Source organism: Anolis sagrei, chromosome 3, assembly GCF_037176765.1.
Source record: "Anolis sagrei isolate rAnoSag1 chromosome 3, rAnoSag1.mat, whole genome shotgun sequence".
Taxonomy (NCBI): domain Eukaryota; kingdom Metazoa; phylum Chordata; class Lepidosauria; order Squamata; family Dactyloidae; genus Anolis; species Anolis sagrei.
In genome coordinates this window covers 222582855-222603166 of record NC_090023.1, presented here as the reverse complement: position 1 = coordinate 222603166, position 20312 = coordinate 222582855, and the positions used below count along the sequence as shown (strand labels likewise).

General features: G+C 40.3%; 1 protein-coding gene across 1 annotated transcript in view; it reads left to right on the top strand.

Moving 5' to 3' along the window:
• The window catches only part of C3H3orf70 (chromosome 3 C3orf70 homolog), a 38521-nt gene extending 19400 nt beyond the window's left edge, over window positions 1-19121 (top strand). The window contains exon 2 of the mRNA XM_060768049.2: window positions 13033-19121. Coding sequence (XP_060624032.1) covers window positions 13033-13589 — 557 coding nt within the window. The 3' untranslated portion in view covers window positions 13590-19121. The remainder of the gene's footprint in view (window positions 1-13032) is intronic.
• The last annotated feature ends 1191 nt before the right edge of the window (window positions 19122-20312 follow it).

Genomic DNA, 20312 nt, shown 5'->3' with positions numbered 1-20312 from the left:
TGGCAACTTCCAGTATCATTTAGCATTAAGCCATGGCAATTGAAGTGGTGTCAAAGTACATTAATTCTTTAGTGGAGCCCCCGGTGGCGCTGTAGGTTAAACCCTTGTGCTGGCAGGACTGAAGACCGACAGGTCACAGGTTCGAATCTATGGAGAGCGTGGATGAGCTCCCTCTATCAGCTCCGGCTCCCCATGCAGGGGCATGAGAGAAGCCTCCCACAAGGATGGTAAAACATCAAAACATCTGGGTGTCCCCTGGGCAACGTCCTTGCAGACAGCCAATTCTCTCACATCAGAAGTAACTTGCAGTTTCTCAAGTCGCTACTGACACACAAAAAATTTAGTGTGTAGACACAACCAAATAATAATAATAACAATAATAATAATACTTTATTTGTAGCTCACCCTATCTCCCCGACAGGACTAATTCAGGGTGGCTTAGTTTAAAAGCCAGGAAACAACAGGTATACATAGGGTTAGGGATTCCCATTGGGTTTGTACCCACCAAGTCAGTGGGAACTAGTTAGAGAAGCAAATATAGCTAATTCGGTCTAATAGGATGAAGTCCACCAAATTGTACAGTGTTATTCTGAACCCACTGGTGGATGCACAAGTAGTAAAACGTAACTCTTGTTTTGAGCCTTTGGAAAGTCTGAAAAGTTTGAAAGTGCCACACAAGCTCTGTCTTTAGAATTTACCATTTATTAATTTCATGATACATATAGGGCTCTATCTAGAGAAAAACCAAAAACTGGAAAAGTGGTAGCACTCTTGAGTTTGGTACCAATGGCATTGACTTCAGCTAAGACAAAGGAAGGTTGTCTGAAGCTTTTTCACAGATGAAATCTTACCATGGTGAAGTTATGCTATATAACGAATACTGTAAGTAAGAAATACTGGTAAGAAGATAGACTTATATATATCCAGGTTGTGGGATTGGGACATGGTCCATTCATTCTGGGAAGTGGTTTTCAGTGATTTATCTGCAATAACCAACAACAACAAAAAAATAAAATAAAAACAGTTTTAGTACTGGATCTTTTGACAGTCTCTGAAAGGAGTAATAAAACATTATTACACAAAGGCTATTTTTCTTCCAGCTGATAGCACACATAGAATTGCGGCTTCCTTGCAAAAAGGGATCAAAGATTTCTATACTGCAGTGGAAATGTAGGTTATGGGGTAATGGAGGAAGGTATACAGCAGAAGCTTACACACCATGACAGTAGCACAGATGTTTTCCATGACAGTTGGTTTCACTTAATTGATGTTATGAATCATAACAGACTTATCTTTGTACTCTATTCTACTGATGGAGAGTTGCGGAAAGATATTCTGGGGTTATTTGGTGATATACAGTACAGAAAACTTTAGGCAAACATTGAATGCTGTTGTTCATTTTAATGTTAATTACTAGCAGTTATCTCTGGAGATTGTGTTATTCTGTTGCTGACTTCTTTTCTGTTACAAAAAAATAATAACCCACACCTCAATTTTTATTGGATTTAATGAGAAGTTACCACTATGTTGTGCTAACAGCAGTTGATGCTGCTTTGTTACAAATGTGAATCTAAATTTTACCAATTATTTAAGGGATGTGTTTGGAGAAAATAGAGAATGTGCAGTCCATTGGCCATAGGTAGACCCACTAGTCTGTTTATGAAGCCCCCTGAGTCACCAACCATCACTACCACGTTTTGTCCAAATGTCCTATTCATTTTATATGGAGAAATTTCACCATTCTTCTTGCTGCCTCTGGGCCATTTTAGACATGGAAGATGCATTAAAAAACACAGAAGTAAATTGATTTGTCTTTGCTGTACATTAAAAAAAAAGATTTCTTTCTGGTTGTCAGCCCTAGCTCTTGCCAACCTAGCAGTTCGAAAACATGTATTGTGAGTAGATCAACAGGGACCACCTAAGCAGGAAGGTAAAAGGCGCCCATGCAGCCATGCCGGCAAATCATGACCAGGAGGGTCTATGGACAACAGGCTCCTCGGCATGGAAAATGGAATAAGAGCACCTCTCCATGGCCAGAGTTGAGCATCGCCTCCAGACGCTGAAGATAGAAAGGGAAACCTTTGCCTTTGTTTGCATGTTGTATGTCGTTGTTCAGTGTATAAAAGGCATTGAATGTTTGCCTGTATATGTGTATACTGTAATCTGCTCTGAGTCCCCTCTGGGAGATAGTGTGGAATATAAATAAAGTGTATTATTATTATTATTATTTGATACACAACAACATTATTACACAGCAAACAAGAACACTATGCTGACTTTTGTATTTGATCACACATCGGACACTTCCCAAGTGTCTAGGATTGTGTGTATCGACAAATAATGCATGCAGATCCAAGTGGGGTGGCCTTTTGCAGCTGACAGATGGTTACTTTGTCAGCGCCAATTGTTTTTAAATGCTGGCCAAAGTCTTTAGGCACTGTGCCCAGTGTGCCGATCATCATCATCATCATCTCATTATCATTATGGACCTAAACAGTATCTGATGACCAAAAGTGAAATTATGTCCCAAGATGCAGCCAAATCCCCTCTCCCAATACTTGAGATACAATGAGACAGCCCCCCAGGATTCTATGAAAAGCCAACAGACCTCTTCCAGCCTTTTGCAGTTGTTCCTCCCTCCTTAAACCGAAGAGAAATATTTTAAGATGCCATTTTCCAAATACTTTCATCCATTTTTATTTCTTCCTAATTCCCTTTCCTTCAGCTTCCTTAATGTTTTTTTTAAAATGCATTGCTTTCACTGTCATGTGATAATGCAGAGATTTTTTTTAAAAAAAATCACATTCACACACCAAACAAAACATCCTTGGGCAGTGGGTTATTTTATCCATTTAATTTTGTTACCTCTTTAGGGGAGTCTTTTCAATAAACATAATCTACATTGGGGTTTAGAATGTAACTTGTATAGGTTTGCAGTTGTTTTCATTATCAAATATCTGTTTTGGAAAGGTGTTAATTTAGAAAGATGAAAGAAAAAGCATTTGATCTGTGAACAACAGGTTCGAAAGTATTGCTAAAACCAATACAAGCAGGGGGAAAATGTTTAAGCATATTCTCTCCTTATTTCATGGTTAGGTACCTTCAAATTAGCAACAGAATTTGATGCTGTGAGGCAAGGATGCATACAGACTGCTCAATTAACAAGTAGCTTTCCATAAACTCAACTTATTGACTTGTTTTTAACACATTTAGAGGGGATCTTTTTATTTATAAAATACTTTTTTGGCTAGCGTAGATTTAAATCACTCATGCATAGAGCTGTTATCCATGGTTTTAAAAAAATCAATATGTACTTATATAGGGATAGATCCTATCTAGCTTTGTAGATCTGCAGCTGAGTAGCAAGAAATGGATAAGATTGTGCCATTTATGAATTTATCATATTGTTCCTAATTGATTACTAGAACAATCCTTTGCAAAAAAAATTTTCTGAATTAAGCTCCACTGTATTCAGAAGTTTATATTTGCAACTTCAGCCTAAAAAATGTGGACAAAAACATTGCTGAAGAAAAGCATGCTTGTTTCTACATGATGTGTGTGTGTGTGTGTGTATAGGTTTCCCCTGACATTAAGTCTACTCGTGTCCAACTCCGGGAGGTGGTGCTCACCTCCATTTCTAAGCTGAAGAGCCAGTGTTGTCCATAGACACCTCCAAGATAATGTGGCCAGCATGACTGCATGGCGCGCTGTTACCTTGCCGCAGAAGCAGTACCTATTGATCTATTCACATTTGCATGTTTTTTAACTGCTAGGTTGACAGAAGCTGGGGCTAACAGCGGGAGCTCACCCCACTTCCTGGATTCGAAACGGCACCTTTCTCTCAGTAAGTTCAGCAACTCCATGGTTTAACCCGCTGCACCACCAGGAGGCATATATGTGTGTGTGTGTGTGTGTATAATGGAGCGCCCAGTGACGCAGTGGGTTAAAGCACTGAGCTGCTGAGCTTGTTGACCAAAAGGTCACAGGTTCAAATTCAGGGAGTGGCATGGGCTTCCGCTGTCAGCCTCAGCTTCTGCCAACCTAGCAGTTCCAAAACATGCAAATGTGAGTACTCCGGCAGGAAGGTAACAGCACTCCATGCAGTCATGCCAGCTACGTGACCTTGGAGGTGTCTACGGACAACGCTGGTTCTTTGGCTTAGAAATGGAGATGAGCACCACACCCCAGAGTCAGACATGACTGGACTTAATGTCAGGGGAAAACCTTTACCTTTACTCTGTCAAAAATTCTTGTTTTGGTTGCTATATTGCCTTCTTCACCCCAGCATACTAGCACAAAACATACTCCTTCAGAGTCATGTTTTTGTTGCAGGATTCATACAGAACTCTACTTAACATTTGTATGACTCTGGAATCCGAACAGTTGTAAACAATGTCCTCAAATTTCAGCCTTATGCCAGTCTATTAAACAAAATAAAAAAAGTTCAGGAACAAGAAGTCTCAACAAATCCACTGTTTCTTGCTGTGAGGAGTACCTCTTTGATTCAGACCACAAAATATGTTGAGAGAGAGAAAAAGCTTGTCTCGTGCTTCCTTCTGTTTCCCTGATATTTATTATTGGTATCATCAGTGTATAATTATGCCTTATTTTTATACCATTTTCAACAGAAATCTTACCACTTCATATTTATGCACTATTTTATGATAACGTGCATAAATGTGAAATGGTAGAGTTCTGTTGAATATGGTATAGAAACAGGGTGTAATTATACACTGATGACATGACAGACTGTTTAATTTTACAAATACGTTTGATGTGATCAAATGAATTTTGCTATAATTTTCATATGCATTATTCACCAAGTAGGAGTGTACCAAACGTTAGTACTGTACAGCCTCTTGTGAAGAAACACCAACATTGTTAGTCGGAGCTTTTGAGCCAAATGTGGACATAATAATATTGTTGCTAGGATGATAATATTATTGTAAATCTCATTGAGAAGGAAACATTTTAAGGGATTCCTTAGGTTGATAATATTGTTGTAAATCTCACTGAGAAAGAAACATTTTTAAGTTTACCTGCTGCTTAGGATGGGCTTTTTTCATATGCATATTGATTTCTCAATCTAAATAATTTTCTGTAAGTAAATGCAACTGCTTTCAGAAAGATCTCCAAGAGTCCTTTAAGATAAGAGTCTCCAAAATGTCTCCATGTTTCTTCTACTTGTTCCATTGTGTGTGTTTTAAGGAGGGGAAAGCTCAATGGTTTTTGCTCACATCTCTACTAGTATCCCTACTTTCTTAGGAACTTTAGAATAAGATCTCACAAAATGTAGGTAGCCACCAGTGAATGATCTACAGTGGTGATACTAAATTACCTGCTTCTTATAGAATAAAACAAAATCCACTTTTTCTGAAAGAAATCTGAAACAAGAAATATATCAGAGAAGTCAAAGAGAATCAATTGGGTAATTATCACAAGAAGTCAAGATGATAAGTGTGGAGGTTGTGCAGCTGGAACTTCAGTAGTAAAAATTTGCTATCTAGAATGCCATTCTTGTTTCAGACAATATCAGTTGTTTCAATATCAGTTGTTTACTGGAGTGATGTACAGGGAGCATACAACTTTGTTGCTCCACTGGCTGCCTGTTTGATACCAAATCCAATTCAAAGTTCTGGCTTTGGCCTATAAAACGCCCTAAATGGTTCTGGTCCAACTTACCTGTCTGAATGCATCTCCCCTTATGAACCAACTAGACCTTTAAGATCTGCTGGGGAGGCCCTTCTCTTGGTTCCATCCACTTTGCAAGCACAACTGGTGGGGACGAGAGACAAGGCCTTCTCAGTGGTAGCTCCAACAGCTGTGGAATTCCCTCCCCAGTGACATCAGGCAGGCCCCATCCCTTCTGGTCTTCAGAAAAAAGCTAAAGCATTTGGAGATTAAGACATTATAGATTTTGACAGTCTGGACAAGGATTATGAGCAAGAATTATGGATTAATGGAATCAAGCTTTTTATATGGGTTAGTCTGTTTTACTGTTCTTTGTCAGTGGTTCTTAACCTGTGGGCCGTGGACCACCAATGGACTGTAAGGACGAAAATCGGGTCCGTGAGCCTCCTCCTCCTTCTTTATTTTATTTTATTTTATTTTATTTCCACTCCTTTTGTGCATCCTGCCACTCCTTCCCTGTCACTGACCATTGAATATGTTCTGTATCAGAAACTAGAGCTGATGTGGTCTATCCAGTGCAATTTTCTGAATCAACACCCCAAACCAAATCTAAAGTTGACCAAAAACTGATTCATAACCCTTTTGGTACTATGTTGGAAAGTAGTCCCTGGTCAAAAAAAGGTTGGGAACCTCTGTTCTTTGTGTTTTATTTGCTCATGTGTTTTAACTGTTTTATAGTTGGATAGGGTGTGTTTTTATTGTTATGTTCATATGTAGCATTGAATTTTGTCGGCCTCTGTAAGCTGTCTTGAGTGCCCTGCGAGGGAAGAAAGGTGGGGTATAAATGAAGTAAATAAGAATAAGAATAAGAATATTTTCTTTAACCACTGGCAAGAGGATTTATAATATTGAAATCTATTTGGCAGACAAAGAAGCCAAGAGTGAATGTATTTTTTTAAAAAAAAATCATAGAGTACTGAGAGGTGATTTTTCCAGTTCTCTGCAAAAATATAACCACGTTTTCCACTATTATCCCCTATTTCCCCTATCATAATCAGTCAGTTGCATTATATCCACAGGGCAGTGTAAGTACTGTGTGTGTGTGTGTATGTATATATATATATATATATGTTGAATCACCCCCCTTCTCAGAGTAAAGTCGAGAAAGGTAGGAGCTTAATCTGTCCCAGGAGAACTGAAAAGAAGCATTAACCCTTCTACTTTCTCCACTGTAATGTTACATCTAGCCTTTTTGAATATTTAGTAGGAAAATGGTGGTGGCAATTGGCCTCTTGAGGCAACTCTGGTCTTTCCTCCTCTCTTTGGGATGGCCCTTGACATCCATTGGTTACACCAAAAATTCATAGTCTTGGCTCCAAAACTTATCCTCAATTAATACATGATGTCAACATATACACAAATACATGTAGCAGATATACATTTACTTAGCTTCTTAGTCTGCTACTATATATCTACTTCTTTTAGAGTTACTTCTGTTTTCTCAGTCCCTTCTGCACCACCTTATCACAAAACGCACACTACTAGTGTGCCCTAAAAGACCAAGGAGTGCCAGATTTTTAAACCTAAAGGGACTCAGTCTTCCATTTCAGTCTACTCGTTTATTCAGGTTGTTATCAATGTGTCCAGATGCCTGCCATCAGAGGTGAGCCAGGTTGCAACAAAAAAGAAGGCTGACTTGCTGGCACTATGCTTTCTGGAATACATTCTTACCTGATACCCAGTTTGCTATCACATTTCTGCCAGATTAATGCATTTTTATGCTTCCAAGCTTTAGAAATTCAACTGTTTTTAGATGCTCCTTTGACTATTTGTCACATTTTGTAATTCAGAGATTTTCTATTTTGTTTTATTTTATGTAAATTGCCTTTGGAGCATAACTAAAGACTGGATACAAATATCTTGTTACCATGCAGACAATAACCAACCTCCCTTTTCAAGCCTATATTTTAAGCTGCAGAAGCCCTTCATCCCACCACAGTCATTTACTAGAAGGTAGGAGCTTGGAGGTTGCAATGGAGCTATATCTAGCTATGTTCCTGTACTTGAAGGCACTGTACAATATGAGGACAACAGATAAGCCAGCCAAGGCCGTGAGGACAGAGGTCACACACACACACACACAAGACAGGACAGTGGGGTTCTACCACTGTATATTATATATTTCTTTGCTGCCACCAATCTATTTTTAAGGCTTCTTTTGCTGCCACCATTTATTGAGCCATAGGCCACCTCCTTGCTAGATTGTTCAAGAAGACACACAAACCCTTCTGGTGAAATTAAACAAGAATATGTTGTTTATTTTGTTCTTGAACGGTAAAGATGCATAGTGGTTTCAATAATCTGTCAGACTTTACTTATACAGAGAATGGTTTTATATTTTGAGTTTCTTAAAAAAAATGTCCTACAGACAGGAATACAAACAGGTTATTTTGAACCTTTTGAATCCTCTTTCCACACCAGCACTCAAAAACTATAGAGGCCTTTCCCTCTGGCTCTGCCCATCTCCAGTTGCTAAGCTACTTCCTCCAGTTTCATCAGCCAATCAGACTGCACTTCCAGCTATGAAGCTGTCTGATCGCTCCACCCAGCCCTGGCTCTCCTTAGCTTTTCCAAGCCAGGTCTGTTACTGCCTTAACACCAATCTTGTAAGGTAGGCTAATCCATTACACACTGCTTCTCCCACTTTCCACCAGTCAACAAATGGTCATGGGGCCAGACTTGGGACTGATATGGAGTAGACAATGTCTTATCTTCTTGTTATGATACATCCAGAATATCATCTTAACACTACTACTTATTTTATTTCCATGGAATAAAGGCACAGGATATTGCACATCTATCAGTGTAAATATGTTTCTGTAATAAAGGTCAGCATGATATCATTTCTAACAGACTATCTATGGCATGAAGACAGCAGGTTTTGCAGACTTAGACTAGTGATTCTGAGCTGTTTTGTGCTTCACAGAAGGATGGGCATTATCAGCTTTCTACAGATGGTGTGTTTGGAAGCACAGATGGATTGGTTTCCTTGGGCAGTGAACATGAGCCAGTGACAGAACTGAGAATGGTATATATCTTTGCTCATAATGTCTCAATCAATAGCACTGAGTATTAATCCATTATTTTGAGGAATTTTATATTTAGCATCTTCTCAATCTTCATTCCTAAATCAGTTTACTTGAAAATACATCCCATTCTTGTCAATAAAATGTGCAGTCAATGAAAAATATGTTTACATGCTATCTGGAAAGTCCACAATACATGAACAGTACCTCAATGGCGCCATTCACTTATTCTCAGTGAAATAGCAGCCTGTTTGTTTGAACAAAGTGAGCATTTTGCATCTCTTGCAAAATGGAAGAAAAGAAAGAAATATCTCCATGACCCAGAACTGCAAGACAATGAACCCTGATAGTAATAAGATAAATATATCCAGCCTTACGATGAGCCAATTCAGAGGAGTTTGTTCTGTCACAAGGCTTACCATTCTGCCCCTCCAAACCCACATACACAATGCAGTTATACAGTTGTGCAGGCCTTCTTCTGCTCTTTGCATTTCAAGGTAACCTTCAAGCACAGTGAAGCCAGTCAGGACATGAAGACAACTGTTCATCAGACTGGTCTTCACAATGTGACACCAGACATTAGACTAACATGCAAACACTTCCCTGTGTCAGAAAAAGACACTTGCTCCTGATGACCGGAAAATGAATTGGTTTTCTACATAGATTACTTCCACTGCCATACCCAGATTCAAATAATCAAGAAGAAACATAATTTAGTACATACTCTTAGCAGAAAGGATTAAAACCCTATCCACAGTCTCAGAAATAGTCTCAATGCAGCATTGTCACCAAAGACGCTACAAAGGAAGGGTTTGACAGGTCACACTACACACAGGAGTTTAAGAGACAACTATACAACATCGCATTCTGCAATCATCTCTTCAGATCCTATAAATAAACACCATAAGAAATTGTAAAATTGCTCAGGCAATTCCTTACTGATGTACAGAACCACCTCCAAATTGACATACCCCAAGAGTCTCAACCAGATACCATTTTGTCTATTACTCAAAATACATAAACAACGTCACATTTGAAAGCCCTTTATCTCAGGCAATGGAACATATTGGCTATATGGACAAACTCTTTAGATCATATACCACAAACCTTCCAAGCTGTGTGAAAGATACAGCCAATTTTCCATGGAAATTACAATCCATTTTCAGCTTCCCAAGGACCACCACCGTAGACGCTGTGAATGTGGAATCTCTGTACACTCATATCTCAATCTAGTACAGATTACAGATTCAAGTTAAGAGCATTGCCACAGCACATGCATGGCATCACCATATGCGAACATCTTCATGGCTGACCTGGGAAAATGTTTCCTCAGTTCTTGTACCCAGAAATCTTCTTCTACCTTACGTACATCAATGAGATTCTTATATGAACATATAAAGAAGAAGAATTCAAGATGGTTCTCCAGAATTTCAACAATTTTTCACCCTCTTCACCAGTCTTCACCCTCTTCACCAGAGCCCCTGGTGGCGCAGTGGGTTAAACCCCTGTGCTGACAGGACTGAATACCGACAGGTCACAGGTTCGAATCCGGGGAGAGGCAGATGAGCTCCCTCTATCAGCTCCAGCTCCTCATGCAGGGACACGAGAGAAGCCTCCCACATGGATGATAAAAACATCAAATCATCCGGGCGTCCCCTGGGCAACGTCCTTGCAGACGGCCAATTCTCTCACACCAGAAGCGACTTGCAGTTTCTCAAGTAGCTCCTGACATGACAAAAAACAAACAAACCCAGTCTGGGTTTGGAACAACCCACAAAACAGGTGAACTTTTTGGATACTACAGTTCAGTTACACAATCTTAAGTACCATACTGAATCAAAAGGCCAGCTACTGCTGCATGTATTTCTATGCTTCCAGCTTCTACCCTGAATATACTGCAAAATCTACCATTTACAGCCATGTCCTCCAATCAGTCACAGAGATGGCAAACTCTTGGAATTACAGAAGGCATTACTCTGGAATTGGAGGGTCAATGAGATAATATTTGTACTCAAGACTCATCTAAAACTCTGTACATTATGAAACAGCAGAACCCCACTAGTAATCACATACAGCTCACAACTTCTGAGGATGCCTGCCATAGATGCAGGTGAAACGTCAGGAGAGAATGCTTCTGGAACATGGCCATGCAGCCTGAAAAACTTACAACAACCCAGTGATTCTGACCCTGAAAGCCTTCGACAAAACATTTTACTTTATTGTTTATTGCAATGGCATTAGAACATAGAATTATTTTGCAACAGTTCTGTAACACATCTGCTCATAAACTACAAATAAGATGCATTTTAGGAAGGTTTTTAAAAAAATTTAAATTAGATTCTATTCTGTTCCATTTTTGAATTGCCCCTGGATTTCTCATTCTTTGCTTATTCCTTCCACACACTGCCCTTTAGCAGTGCTTTTAAGCTTCTTGTTCAGTATGGCATAAGAGTCCATTTTACAGCCAGCCTAATCCTATTTTCTTCATATTTAGTTGAATTATGAGAGTGCCAGTGGCATTCACAGCTTTGGAATCCTTTCATTTCCTTCTTTTTAATATCTCCTCCTTTCCCAACGGCACCCACGATAGCATCATCCAATGCTAGTAAGTGTGAAAAATGCAACAGCCTCTTGAAATAAGTTTGTTGTGTAAGTAACCTAAATGAAAGCAGCGTTTTCAGGGATTGTAGAAAACTAGACATACTGCTTTTTTTTTTTAAAAAAGGAATGATCCAAGAAAATCCTGCAAATGGAATGTTTGCTTTCAGCCTATAGGAAGGGAACATAAGGGACAAGTAAGAACATGAGAGGTGTCCTAGAACAGGCATGGGCAAACTTTGGCCCTCCAGGTGTTTTGGACTTCAACTCCCACAATTCCAAACAGCCTACCGGCTGAGATCTTTTGGCATGGTACCCAGTGCGCCAATGACCACTGGGACCACCTGGACTGGTTTATGCCAGAGCCTTTGCAGTTTGATTTTGAGGTCTTGATAGTGGCTGAGGTTTTCCTGTTGTTTTTCCTCAATGTAGCTGTCACCCGGTATGGCGACATCAATAATCCAGACTTTTTTCTTTTCCACAATTGTGATGTCTGGTGTATTGTGTTCCAAAACTTGGTCAGTCTGGATTCAAAAGTCCCACAGTATTTTTGCATGTTCATTTTCCACGACCTTTGCGGGTTTATGATCCCACCAATTCTTTACTGCTGGCAGGTGGTACTTGTGACATCATCATCATCATCATCATCATCATCATCATTATGACATCTCTCCATGCTGTGCAGTCCTAGGAGTTATAGTTTCCCAAAGTCCATACCCTTCTCTTGGTGCATTTACACTATGGAATGAATGCTTAAATACTATAGCTCCATACTATGCAATCCTGGGAGTTATAGTTTCCTAAGGTCCATACCCTTCTCTGGTTGCATCTGGACTGGAGAATAAATGCAGTTGGGACCCATTTTAAATGTTGTTGTTGTTGGTGTTATTATTATGCCATATCTCCATGCTGTGCTGGGAGTTATAGTTTCCCCAAAGTCCATACCCTTCTCTTGGTGCATTTACACTATGGAATGAATGCTCTTGAACCCTATGTTAAATGCCATAGCTCCATACTATTCAGTCCTGGGAGTTATAGTTTGCTAAGGTCCATACCCTTCTCTCGTTGGATTTGCACTGAAGAATAAATGCAGTCGGGACCCATTTTAAATGTTGTTGTTGTTGTTGATATTATGCCATATCTCCATGCTGTGCAGTCCTGGGAGTTATAGTTTTCACAGGTCAATACCCTTCTCTTGGTGAATTTACACTATGGAATGAACGCTCTTGGACCCCACTTTAAATACCATAGCTCCATACTTTGCAGTCCTGGGAGTTATAGTTTTCCAAGGTCCACACCCTTCTCTGTGGGGCAACCAAGAGAGAGGGGTGAGGGAGAGACAGAGAGAGAGAGAGTATCACAACTTTTCCTTCCTTCCTCCTAGTTTTCAGCAATGAGCAAGGAGAGAGATGATGAGTGAGGCCAAATCTCTGCCCGTGAGGGCAACTGCAGTGAAAGAATACTGAAAGGAAACTGAGACATTAGCAGTGTGATAGAAGGTAGGGAAAACATCAGTTTCATTAAAAAACTGAGTAAGACTGAGCTCTTCTTTGCTCTCCTCTACCACACACTTCCCTGCCTAATGTGATGAAGTGACTAGTCTCCATAGGGAGAGATAAAGTGGGATGTAAGTAAGTAAATAAACAAACTAAAATAAACCTAGTTACCTTTGACAGTACTACATTTCTTCTAACTCATTTTCTTTTGCCCTCCACAGGTAAATATGTTTATCAACCCATGACTCCGGTCGAGCAGCTTCCAAGCACCGAAATCCCTGTTCAGCCTCGAGGATCCACAAACACCATTCAGATCTCTGTCTCACTCACGGAACACTTTTTGAAGTTTGCACCTGTCTTCCAACCACCGTTGCCCCCCGACTCCCCCCGGTTCTGCACAATCTCGGACCTCTTTATTGACAACTACCGCGTGAAATGCATCAATGGGAAGATGTGTTATGTCCAGAGGCAACCTCCTGCTGTACCCCATAAAATGAAGCCTCAGGAGGTCCCCACACGCAATGCCTTAATTCTGAGAGAGAATAATACACCAAAAATAGATCATTGCTCTTCCCCCTCCAGCTCTGAGGACTCTGGGATCAATGCCGTTGGGGCTCACTATATGGAGTCCTGTGATGAAGACACCGAGGAAGGGGCGGAGCTCAGCTCAGAAGAAGATTATAGTCCAGACAGTAGCTGGGAACCGGACGAGTGTCCCCTCTTATCACCCTCACAATGTGAACTAGAAGTGATTGAGACCATAGAAACCACAGTGTGAAATGCTGACCTGGGAACTAGCTAGGCATATTTGAAACAATACTGGTTTTCTAGCATTTATACCGGCTTTTTCTGACAGGTCTTTTTTTCCAATGCACTTGATATCCCATGAGGAATGCAGTGACAGTATTAGCCATCTGTGAAGTAGCTGGTTGATACGAATTGTACCAATAAGTTTCTAAGAGTCCTGTCATATCATTTAAAGGGTGTCACCAGTTTGACATCATTACTTACAAACTTTCCCGTTAAGGGCACATAAATGTTGAAGATCCAGCCAAATTGTAAGCTACTCCTACTCAATCCAAATTTTAAATAATAGATATGGTTACTCCTTTTGAACTACAATTCAGTGTTTCATGCTCTTCCAAAAAAACAATATTAGGTTCGCCATATGCCAGCTGGGTGAGCTGAGCTGAATCTGTATATTTCATGTAGGAGACCGAAGCTGTGCTTCTCATTAGAGACTCTGTGTTCGGTGCACCACTTTCCAAGAATCCTACAAACACATTTTCCCATCAAGATTAACTCAGGGGTTCCCAGCATAAGCACAATACATTGTCGATAACTCAAACCCTGTCTCTGGAACAGGAGAATGAGAAAGAGGCTAGAACTGAAATCCTCCATAAGACTGGGTTTATACTGCCATCTGACCAAATTCCATTGGTCTCCTTGACTTAAAATTCTTTAAATGGTTCCCGAGTTAACTGGATTTAGTCGTGAAGTCCTGGTGTACCTACGAGAGCTGCTAATGTGAAACTGGTCCACGATAATTTCAGATTCAGTGCATATTCACACTACTAAACTTTGAGTTTGTTTTCCTAACCTGACAGGTGTTTGGCTTCAAATGAACCCAAAGCAAAACAGATTAAGCTGTCGCCTTCTGATCATAGCAGACAGCTGCCACGAGTCTATCAGGTCCTGTTCAGGGAGAAAAGCAGCACAACTAATCAGTGTCATGCTTGCTCCTTCTGGGACAAATACGTTCACACAACACCCTTCTGCGTGACGATGTTCAACCCATGCACACTAGAGCTGAAATGCATTTCAAATAGCTGTGCATGAATTGACCATAAGGCAACCAAACATTAGAAACCAGCTCGATGTGTAAGAAGGCAGTGGAGTACAATAGTCCTATTCTACCGATCGCTTACTCTAGTTCTGATTTGGTGATGGTTCCAGATTCATTTTTAGTACTGAGGTCAAAGTATTATCTGTTTAAATGGACCATTCCTATGCCCATTAGGCAGAAAAGTAACTAGCTAAAAGAGAGGCTGCCACTGTAAATGTAGTTGCTGGAGCACTTGGATTTCATCAAAGAGCACTTAAATCAGGAGCAGCTAATTGGCCTAACCCTTCCCTCTTTCACTATGTCTTGCAAACCCTCCATAATAATTAGATCCCATTATCAGATACAGAACTGATGAAACATGTACAGTGGTCAGACAGGTCTTTAACACCCCTGCTGTAATTGTGTGTCAGCTTTCGTGATACAGAGGCAGGTTATTGTCTGGGGAAAGATCTGCTGACCGGTCCAAGCGTAGTGACCCTTGTAAGGATGTGTGACTGTTTTTTCTTTTGAGTTTTGCTGTTGTTGTACTTTAGTCAGCAAATTAAAGTATAGCAGTCATGCGAAAGGGGATATGACATTATTTTCCCGAACAACATGCTGTGACCACAGCTGTGACCACAGGTGTGTGTGTGTTTTTTCCTGAATTTTTTTGTTTTAGCTCCATATGGTACATTTTTTTCAGCTGAAAAATCTCCCGTAACATTAGGGCTCCTGGTAATAAATGCAGCCCAATTTTATAACACTTTGGTTAATACATTTTCCATAAATCTTGGTGAGAATGAGAACATATAAATATGTACAGATATAGCTCTCAGTACTAGAGTATCTTACGCTGTGTTGTCAAATGCTGCTCTTGAAACACTATTCTGACACATTACTAATTTTTATACATTACACTCTGACTTAGGCACCTTTTAGAATGCATTTAGATTACAACGTGTGTTATGAATTACTATATAAACAAATGATGTACTTTAAAATATATATAAAAAATCATACCCTGAGAAAAATGAAATATTTATTCTGATGAGTTATATTAAAATGCACTTTTGGGCAAAAAACTAAGGAACTCAGTTCTAAGCATCACAAAATTACAGCCTTCCTTGGAATTTTTGAAGATTTTAGTGCATTCTGCTAATCTGTAAACACTACTAGTTCATTATAGAATGTCATCGAAATTCTTATTATTTAGGTGGGGACATTAACTTTTTCTTCTTCTCAGGTTCAGCATTGTTAATGGATTTTATAGTGAGAAATCAGTGCATAAAATAAGGTTGTGTTACTCTTGACTATTTTAAACTGAAAGTTTAAGATACATCTTCCCTGGATAAATTCATTTACAGTTGATTCTCTTGGGTTTTCTGGCTGTGGAAATAGCATGAGAGACTGTAGAAAAATTACCTTTGGGGGCAGAGGTGGGGCCGCTTCTGTGAATGCTTTTTAATTTATGTCATTCCATGAAGCATCATGCCACTGTCTCTTCTCAAGCAAGCTGGCAGCCATGAACTAACTGGGGCTAAGGTTCAACAGATATATTCTGAGTGGGGAAAATTCAGTACAGTTTCACATGGATACACTTTATCAAACTGTTAATTAGCAATAGCTGCATACAGTGTTAATCTCTTGAGCGTGTTCTGTTTTGAAGTCTTAAGCACAATGGGCTTGTAGTGCCTGGCTGCCCTGCAGACTGCCTGGGCATCAGCCATGGCAAAGTTTGGTTAGATGGTTTAGCACAGAGTGCTGTGTCTCAAAGTACTCTCTCAAGGGTACCCAATAATTTCATGTAAACTTTTCACACACACACACACACACACATGCACACAAACACACACACAAACAATAAATGTGAAGACTGCTTTTACACAAAAAAAAGAGTAAGCTGGATTTCTTTTTCATGAGTCCCGTTGAATTTGTACTGGGGAGCAGTGTGATTTCATAATGTCTCAGAAATAGATACACTTTGACATGAAACCATTGACTTCAACTTGAGTTTAACATGCCTACTATCAATGGAAAAATAAGAATCACCCATAAAATCACCCAGTCATGGTACCCCCTCTATTCGGCCTTGGTCAGACCATATCTGGAATACTGTGTTCAATTCTGGGCACCACAACTGAAGGGAGATGGTGACAAGCTGGAATGTGTCCAGAGGTTGTGGCTGTTTATTAGTTCAGTCTTTTTATGGCCTCGTGGACCATCCCACGCCAGACCTCCCTGTTGGCTGTCACCATCCCCAGCACCTTCAGAGTCAAGCCAGTCACTTCAAGGATACCATCCATCCATCTTGCCCTTGGTTGGCCCCTCTTCCTTTTCCCCCAGGATCATTGTCTTCTCTAAGCTTTCCTTTCTTCTCATGATGTAGCCAAACTACTTCATCTTTGCCTCTAATATCCTTCCCTCCAATGAGCAGTCGGGCTTTATTTCCTGGAGTATGGACTGGTTGGATCTTCTTGTGGTCCAAGGCACTCTCAGAATTTTCCTTCAACACCACAGTTCAAAAGCATCTATCGTCCTTTGCTCAGCCTACCTTATGGTCCAGCTCCTCCTTATGCTCCAGCTCTAGGTTAATACGTGGAATACCATTGCTTTAACTATGCGGATCTTCATTGCCAGTGTGATGTCTCCACTCTTCACTATTTTATCGAGATTGATCATTGCTCTCCTCCCAAGAAGTAAGCGTCTTCTGATTTCCTGGCTGCAGTCTGCATTTGCAGTAATCTTTGCACCTAGAAATACAAAGTCTGTCACCGCCTCCACGTTTTCTCTCTGTTTGCCAGTTATCAATCAATCCGGTTGCCAGAATCTTGTTTTTTTATGTTTAACTGCAACCCAACTTTGTCCAGAGGAGGGCGACTAAAGTGATCAAGGATCTGGTGAACATGCCCTATGAGGGGCAGTTTAAAGAGCTGGGTTTAGCCTGCAGAAGAGAAGGCCGAGAGGAGACATGATGAGGGCAATGTATAAGTATGTGAGGGGAAGTCATAGGGAGGAGGGAGCAACTTGTTTTCTGCTGACCTGGAGACTAGGGTGCAGAACAATGGCTTCAAACTACAGGAAAGAAGATTCCACCTGAACATTAGGAAGAACTTCCTGACTGTGAGAGTTGTTCAGCAGTGGCACTCTCTGCACCGGAATGTGGTGGAGGCTCCTTCTTTGGAGGCTTTTAAACAGAGGCTGGATGGCCATCTGTTGTGGGTGCTTTGAATGCGATTTTCCTGCTTCTTGGCAGGGGGTTGGACTGGACGGCCCACAGGGTCTCTTCCAGCTTTATGGTTCTATGCCATTACATCCTTGCCATTCTCAAGTTCAAAGGCATACGTCCATTTCGGTTTTTCTCATTGTCCATTATTTCCTATTAAAAATGTGTATGAAATGACTCTTTTAAAAAGATTGAAAGAGGCAGCAGTGGCTCGTTAGCAATACATTGCCATTTTTGTGCAGGGAACCCTGGAAGGCAATTGCCATTACTGTAGTATTTAATATATAGGATTTATTTTCTTCTCTATTGAACTGTTTTGTCCACATTCAGATTATTTCAGAAAACCTTTGCCTGCATATGCCTCCCTCTCCGGCATATTACCTCCGCAGGTTTAGAGAGGATGACACAGAAGAGGGAAAAGACAGATGTGAGCAAGTAGTAGCCTGAAAGCATATGGCAGATGGAGAGGCTGAACCTGGAGAACATGGCTTGAAGAACAGAATTATATTTTAGCTGTTTTTGCCAGCTGCTTCAGCAACATAATGAATTTGGTTGGCGATAGTGATAGATATTAGCTATCTGACCTTTGTCATGATAAAATTGTTCTTTTTGTAAAACATTTCAGCAACAAAGCTGTGTTCCTTGTATATTTAAGCACAAGTATTTTTAATCTTTCTTCAAAATGTATTTTGATTTATGTTTAAGGAATTCTCCATTCTCCGTGTGGCTCATTCCACTTGCTATCTTGCAGTAGCTTAATAGCGATCCACTCTCAGTTTGAGAGCAGTTAATGTTAGTTATATTTATCTGATCATTAAACATACCGGACAAAAGCTTGACCTCATCTTAGACAAGAAGTTTGAAAAATTTGACACCATCCCAATACTTCTGACAGGCAAAGGTTTTTCTGAGTCTGATATTTCAGAGCCTTTTAATGAGGGAACTCGAGGGTTGAACCCTGAACCTTTTGCAGGCAGAGCGCAGTCTTCACAACTGTGTTATAATTGAACTCCATAGATGGAAGGGCACATACTCAGTTCACCTAATTTGCCTTTAGTATATATTCTGCCCCTTGTTAGCATAATTGATCTCAATTATACACTCTTTCCTACAATGCAACTGTATGCATACAAATGATGGATACAATTAGATATCAATGTTAGATGCATCACATGAAATGTGTGCTTTTACATGTCTACCAGGGAGACAAAGCTACAGAGTACAGCCATAGTCTTAATTTATAAAATGGTTGCATGCTGCAAGCTGATTCTGGTTGCTTCTTTTTAAAATTGAGTGCACATGCCCAGTGTGGAACACATCTCACCATGTTAAAACAATGGATGTGGCTCTTAATGAGACATGCTGCATTATCACAGGATGTCTACGCCCTACACTGCGTAGGAAGTAGCAGCCAAAAATGAAAGGACCAAGACGGTGACAGCCCACCCCTTGTTCGGATATCAGCCAGCACGCCAATGCTTTGAATCAAGAACGATCTTTCTAAGATCTACAGAGATACTTGCAGGAATGCCTCAGCAAGCAAGAATCCAAATGTGGCAGGCTAAAACCTGGAATCTCAATCCAAATCAGAGACTCCTTCCTGAGCAGAGAAGACTGGGCAACTTGGAAGGCGCTGGACAGATTGCACTCTGGCACCTTGAGATGCAGAGCCAACTTTAAGAAATGGGGCTACAAAGTGGAGTCCACGACATGCGAGTGTGCAGAAGAGCAAACCACAAACCGCCTATTGCAATGCAGTCTGAGTCCTGCCACATGCACAATGGAGGACTTTATATCAACACCAGAGACACTCCAAGTGGCCAGCTACTGGTCAACGGACATTTAGTATAATGTCCATTTTTTAAACTTTGTTTTTTTAAATACATTACAAGTGTACCTTTGGTTCACTTCTGATACGATTAATAAATAAATAAAATTGTCTTTATTATTATATACTACCTTTGAATAGAGTGCAGAGTAGTAGTCACAGTTGCAAAGTGAGATCTAATGACATGGCACATCAAATTTTGAATGTCTATTACACAAAATTGGACAACACAGCAGATAGAATATGGAGATGACAGAAAAAAGATTGTAGAACAGATGTTTACCTATTCCACTGGAGGAAAGTTACAGAAAAGTGTGTTTGAGATGTTGCATTTTCATGGATTGCCCCCATATTCTGCAATGAGGAACCAAACATCAGCAAGACTCCTGAAGGTCACTCATGCCCTTTGCATAGTGCAAGGCTATCGCTGGAAAATGTGGTCAGGAAACCACAACACTCCTTTGCTTACATCTGAATAATGAACAGATATAAGGAGGAAACATTCAGATAAAAGATTATGAAAATGGTGGGAGGATATCAATGGTAAGGTGATTCCACTTTGAGCTTTACTCCAGTGTTTCTCAACGTGGGGATCGGGACCCATGGTTGGTTGTGAGGGGGTGTC